Below are 6,966 nucleotides of genomic sequence, written 5' to 3' on the forward strand. Positions count from 1 at the left end.
ACTTCGGCGAGACGCAACTCGATGAGTTTGTCGAGGAACTTTTCCTCCCACGCGTTGAATTTCACGATTTGGATCGCTCCAAACACTTCGTTGACGACTTTCATGCGGTTGTCCTTGGCTTCGAATATGATATCGTACTCTTTGCCCATCATGATGGCCATTACGCCGTTAATGACAAGGATCACAAACACAACCGCGAGACCCAGAAAGACGGCCCACTCCACGAGCACATACAACAGGTACAACACGGCGCCAATTTGCACAGGTACGATCCAAAGGAGGTTCATGCTCACGGCAAACTCCATGACACTGTCCACGTCGGAGGAGAACAAGTTGGCAATGTCCCCCGCAGTCTTTTCCTTCTTGGACTTGGCGCTCAGCTTGAGGGCTTTCTGAAAAAGCATTGAGCGCAGACTGGACCCGAACTGAAAGCCAATCACATCGTTCATGAACTTCATGTGCGCCTTCACGAACGCACTCACGACTTGGATGCCATACAGCGACAAAACTAGCAGTGACGTGGCGGTGGGGTCGAACACTGGCTGTTGCACTGCCCGCACCACTTTCTGGAGGACGTACGCGGGTCCGTAGAGATCACAGGCCGTCGTGAAGAGCTGCAGGACAGCAATGACAATGAGCTTGACCCAGTAGATGGTGAAGAAGGTTCGGAGGAGGCTCTTGCCGTGGGTCGCGTACACTGAGATGTAGTTGGAGGCCAAGGTGGCGACCTTGTTGGAGTCCTGGAGGCGCCACATGTCGTCGGGGCCGAGTTGGCGTTGGTTGCCATCCCGAAGGAGGGCGTTGGCCCACCCAAAGATGGCTTTCGATAGCAAGTTAGCATTGTCCAAGGGATGGGGTGAGGCCAGGAGCTTGGTATGGCCCCCACGAGGACTATTCACAACAGAGAAGCCTGTCACCATGCTGTCAGAATCCATGATGGCTAGGGAGGCAATTGCAAAATGATGTTGACAGTGAGGTGGCTACCGTCAAGCATTGTAGATCTATTTGTCACCTGATGTTATTCCTTCAATGTTGTGGAATAGGATTCACAGTATTCGGAGTGTTGGTGCTGATACAAACCCAAACCATTTTCCCGTAACTGTGAATTTACAATTTTCCTCGTGTATTCTGGTGTATATGTATGAGGTAAGTTATATTTGACGCGTTGTTCATAATCCAGAAAATGACCACAACATAATCCAGAAAATGACATGATATATATTTCGATTGTTGTTCGTTCTATTTCGTTTTTTAATGGAAATCAAGTACTACGTATTGTGCTTTGCACCTTTTTTGGCAATTCCAGGGTTAAATTCATTGTTTAAAAATTTCTCAGGCTTAAATAATGTCTAAAGTAACTTGAATAACGGTTGGGTGCGTTGTTTAAAGTTACTTCATCTAATGCGATGATTGGTTGGTTGAAGGTGGTTTTACTGGCACTTTCGTAGTAAAACAAGTTGTTTGCCGTTTTCATTCTGGCAAACAACTTGCTTTACGTCAACATGTCAAGGTGCTTGACGAAATGAAACTGAAGGAGCTATGGCCACATACATGACCTCCCATCCGTGATCACTACAGTACTAACATTATCTACTCCGAGTAATGTGTATAACGTTAGGGATATAGTTAGGCTACAGTACATGTAGTCGTCGCTCTGTCCAATGATTCAAAGCTATGCCATACCTACAATTCTTGATCTGCTCTAACCTTAGCACTGTACGTGGAAGGCAAGGGCGCACTACGACTACACGATGTATAGCACTCCCATTTCACAGCCTAATACGGTATGCATCGTGATGAACTGGTAGTTGTACGGCGTAAGTTGGCCTGGTGCTGCAACTAGATTAGTTAGCAGCTGAAATAATGTTGTTTTATTCTGCTGAAATGCAAAACTTGTGTTTAGCGTTGTTTTATCTTCAATTGGGCTTATATTATTTTAAACGTCTGGTTGTTTAACGCATTTAAACAACGGGCAAACTACATGAAAAGCACAATAGTACTAACAATGTAGTACAACTCCGTCCCAAATCACATAGCGGTTTTACGACCAATCATTGGATTTGTGTCAAATTTGTACAAATCAAAAGAGAAGAATCTTGGCTATAAAGTCATACAATTAATTATATTGCCATTCTTCCTAAAACTGCGTGTGTATTCTTCAAATAAAATCAGCCGCTAACAAACTGTAAACCCAAAATTTTCAAATGTTCACCGGACTCGATGAATGTATGGAGATTGTCTAAAATATATCGAAAACAAGAGGTGCATTCGACTGTATAAGTTAATTCCAAGGAAAATGTCAATGTCACCTTAATGTACTCATGTCACCTACCTTGTGATTGGCTCAACAGTACTGGATAAGGTAATCTTTTTAATAAAACGGATTGTTTTCTAATTTCACAACTAATAGAACTAATAGAATGTCCAAACGTGTCAGTGATTTGGGTCAACCAACTTGTGCTGCCTCATCAGCGCTACATTTTATCCACATATTCATTCGCCAAGACAGTAGAAATATCGAGCCGCAAGGAGTAACGATTCACGACTCCTATCTACTTCGAAGTATGAGTAACTTACAGTTAGTACTCCAGTATTTCATTTACGAGTATACTCAGTAGAACAACATTTGAAATATACTACTACTAGTATTATTAATACATTGTACGTATTGAGCAATGAGCCGAATAATGGTGTACTTTTATACCGGATACCAGTCGAAGTATACTGGGAAGTCGTTATGACAGGTTACGGATATGGCGCGAATTCGTTGTAATATAGCGGGAAAAATGCAAACTTCAAGATAAGCAATATCAAGTATGATGCCAGGTAGGTAATCTTGCTCCTCAAAAACGAAGGTTGTGCTCTTTCTCTTGCTTGACTCTGATTGTTGGAGGTTGGCAGTGTCTCAGTCGTTCCCAGCGACATGAGCGTACAATGCACGTCATTCCTGCAGAATGCATTTCGTTGGACTCATCCGTTGACCATACGGCTACATACACTCGCATCAAAATACCATCACTTGTTGCCATATGGAGTTCCTCATGCATACTAGTACACTCATTACCATAATTAAGGCAACGTTCACATTTTTTGGGATATCTCAGCAACAAATGGGAGTGGGAACTACTGTTTGAATAGGATTAGCCAATTAGAATGCTGGAAACGTGGTTCCCGAAACCCAGAAACGCTCACATTTTTTGGGATATCTCAGTAACAAATGGGAGTGGGAGCAACTGTTTGAATATGGTTAGCCAATTAGAATGCTGGAAACGTGGTTATGGCCACAAATGAGCGAACGCACTTGTGCAAGGACTCTCCATACAACAATTGATTTTTGCACCTGGACGGACAAAATTGAGGAACAGACATTCTCAATACAAATTATCATATAAAGAGAGTGAATGTATATCCTGAAAATGTATGTCCGGTATACAGAATTTCAGACATCACCGAGCACTGTTTACAACGCTGACGAAACGGGTATGTACTACGACATGTGTCCAAGTACGATTTGGGCGTTTGAGGTGGCGATAGTTATGTCGCCAACTCCGAAAGTTACTCCTACCCTATGGCCGCGCTGAAACGATCCGTGGAGTTGGTGCCAAGCTACAGTGCTTTGCGGAGAAACTCGGTCAGTGCAACAATTCAAAAATAATATAGATTTCAATTGTGGCGAAGCAGGTTACTATCATGCAATTGGACAAATATAATTTTAAGCAATAGAACCAATCAGAACTCGCCTCAATGTGATTGACTCGATTCAAATGTTTGAATCAAATTTGATTGTCATCCAAGAATGGACAACCGAGGTCGACAGCAACATCGGTACTCCAAAGGTCAACGATAGGAGCTCCTAGCGGAGTTCCATGCGTCTGACGCAACCAGCGAGCGCCAGTTCTGTCGTGCAAAGCACCTCCCGTACTTGACTTGGCAAGGCTGGCGATAGAAGGAAGACAAGATCATGGCAAACAAGAGGCACAGCCGCTGCGCCACGATGGGCGGTCAGGGAAGCCAAGGAGATCATTCCATTCAAGGATGACCTGTTGGCATTTATGCGTGGCCGACGCAACGAAGAACGCTACGTCCGCGTGTTCCACCTCATGCAATGGGTCAAACAGTACCAGAAGGCTTGGCTAGTACAGTACTTGGCGAGCAAAAAAGCGAGGCGGCGGCGTTCAATTCGTTCCGATCTTTGCTGCTACGCTTTGCCGAGCGACATCGATTTCGCCACCGCCCACCATGCATCAGCAAGGTGACCCAACGAGTGCTAGACGAAGTGTGGTTGGGATACGCCGCGTCGTTTTGGAGCAAGTACGCCCAGTACGACCGAAGCCAACTGTTGTCGATAAAACCGCCGTGTACTTTGACATGCCCCCGGGGAAGACATTGGCTGAAATTGGCAAGTCAAGCAAGGTAGCGAACGGCGAGAAGCTTTCAGATCGGCTGACCGCTGTCCTGACAATTCGAGCAGACGGAAAGATAGTTTCAAATATATCTTGCTTAATTAAATTGTAGGTGTGAAGTTGCCGTTGCTTTTTATCCTCAAAGGACAGCCTGGTGGCGTGATTGACAAGAAGGAGCTTTCAACGTATCCTGCTGGTCATTTCTATGCTGTCCAAAAGAACGCATGGATGGACGAGCGCGTCTGGTCGATGTACCTTGACGAGGTACTTGCGCCATGTTTGGACCTCCCTCCGAACTCGACTAGTCGGTGTCAGCCGCTCGATGTTGGGGTGATGGGTCCTCTCAAGGCGATGCTGAAGACGGCGTGGCTTTTGGAAGAAGACAGTCGTAGTAGTGTTGACGATGTCTTTACTGCCCAAGAAAAGCGACTTGCAATGGTAAAGAGGACTATACTAGTGCCCAAGAAAAGCGACTTGCAATGGTAAAGAGGACTATACTAGTTTGGGAAAAAATTACGTCAGAAACAGTAGCGAAGTCCTTTGACAAAGCAATTCCAACTGTACCTGAAGTATAATACAAATACATATGTGTTCATTGGTATTGTTGATGGACCGTTGTTGGCTTGTTAAAGTCGGTAGGAGGGTTCTCAGGGTAAACCCCCCTGAATCGTTTGGTGACGTCGGAATTGTGATCGGCGTCGATCTGGAATTGAGACATTTCGTTGTAACGATACAATGGAGATGTGACTGGTGCAAATTTGGACAGTATCAGCCAATGATATACAACGTCAACTTCAATGGACAAACTTGAAGCAATGAGTTTATTAAAATATATTTGCTAATAGTGCAACTGTACATACAAAATCCAAGACACAGCTCAGTGTTGCACTGACCGAGTTTCTCCGCAAAGCATTGTACCGATACTTTTTGTTATACGTGGCGAGGCTGGTGGCGGTATTGAGACCAATGAATTCGACGACTATCCCACCCAGCCACTTCTACGCCATGCAAAAGAAGGCGTGGATGAATGGATCGGTATGGAAATACTACCTTCGTGAGGTGCTCCATTCAAGCATTGAGGACCCATCAATTCTCCTGGTGGATAACTTCGACAGCCATGTCAGCAAAGCAAGCGACGGTATTGCCCGCGATGAGCTTGGAAGTGAACTGTGTCCATTTCGACCAAACATTCCTTCTCATTGCCAGCCGTTGGACGTTTCTTTTATGGGACCGTTCAAACATAATCTGCGTGATTTATGGGTTGTCACTCAGAACACTGCAACAAATGCAAAAGAAAAGCGCATTGCCATGATTGACGTGCAATTAAGGCGTGGGACATGATTTCTGAAGACGAAATGCGAACAACATTCGTTAAGGCCTTGCCGTAGTCGATGTAGATTTTAGAATATATGTTGAATACTCCGAATGATTGTTTTTATTTTATTGTTTTGTAAGGTAAGGGATCGATTTTCTGAACTGTTTTTGGATCCATTTTGGTCCAAACTTTAAAGGGCTATTGCTCGGCAATGCAGTTTTCAAAATCCAAGGGTATGGTGTCGAAATATAACTCACGGAGCGTTTTTTAAACTTGAAATGGGCGGCTTTAGACGATATTTGTGATTTGTATGCAATAATAATACGGTGGGTTAGTGAGAAACGACTTTCTGGGTGGATATATTTCCTGAACGATTGGAGATTCCTTGGGCCTAGTATTGATTGAATTAAAATACGCAATATAAATATTTTGAAATTCATCCATGATTGTATTTGAATGGTGCACTACTAGCAAATTAAATTTCACCAAAATATAAAAGAGTCAAGTATTTAAAATTTCAACTCGTTGAGGCCGAAGGTGAGGGCTGTCAGGCGTGGTACCCAAGCCAGCCCACGATACCCTCAACACCACGTGTGAGGTCCCACGAATAACCCCGCAGTACATCTTAGCGGCTTTCGAGGGTCTATCAGCATTGGTGGTAGCATCTGCTGATGGCCAAGACTTCGTAGTACTCTTATTCAATATGATTTATAAAAATGTACCAAAGTTCATTGTGTGCAATTCTATATTATTACATGCATGAATATTATCATAGCCAATCACACACTATCTGATCACAATGCCGCAATAGATCCGTTACCTTACTTGAAATTTGTATACATTTTTTTAACCGCGGCAGGGATTGAACTCGTAATGACTGGTACCCCTTATCCACCGTCTGAAATATCGGGGCCGATATGATGTTTCGGTTGCAGATTTCTGTAAAATACGGCCTAATTCATCAGTTTAAAACCTGTTTTGGACTAGGTAATTTGAGCCGATATGTTGCGGATTTCGAAAAAATGGGGACGATATCACGTTTTTATCCCGAGAAACCGTTGAGATATTATAACCAAAACGGCTTTTCTTTAAAGCGGTCTGTTTACCTTTGCAACTCTATAATCCGCAACAGCTAGAAAAACGTGCATGCAAAAAAACTCATATTTACAGTAGTCGACAACGTGGAGGGGGTCAGGCAAAAATATATCAAATGTTAGAGAGTTTTTATGAGAAGCTACAATCTGCAAC

At 43.7% G+C, this 6,966-nt stretch overlaps 2 protein-coding genes across 2 annotated transcripts in view; one reads left to right on the top strand and one right to left on the bottom strand.

The window, feature by feature from the left end:
- H257_18067 (hypothetical protein) overlaps window positions 1-920 on the bottom strand; it is a gene marked incomplete at both ends in the record, with an annotated part of 5,500 nt that extends 4,580 nt beyond the window's left edge. The window contains one exon of the mRNA XM_009847077.1: window positions 3-920. Within this exon, the coding sequence (XP_009845379.1) occupies window positions 3-920 (918 nt within the window). The remainder of the gene's footprint in view (window positions 1-2) is intronic.
- Window positions 921-4,105: 3,185 nt separating this feature from the next.
- On the top strand, window positions 4,106-4,889 carry H257_18068 (hypothetical protein; the record flags this gene model as incomplete). Its single annotated transcript, XM_009847078.1, has 2 exons — window positions 4,106-4,358; window positions 4,516-4,889. 2 exons carry the CDS (start codon window positions 4,106-4,108, stop codon window positions 4,887-4,889), a joined length of 627 nt encoding a protein of 208 aa, XP_009845380.1.
- Window positions 4,890-6,966: the final 2,077 nt, after the last annotated feature.

The sequence above is a fragment of the Aphanomyces astaci genome (assembly GCF_000520075.1).
Source record: "Aphanomyces astaci strain APO3 unplaced genomic scaffold supercont1.134, whole genome shotgun sequence".
NCBI lineage: Eukaryota > Oomycota > Saprolegniomycetes > Saprolegniales > Verrucalvaceae > Aphanomyces > Aphanomyces astaci.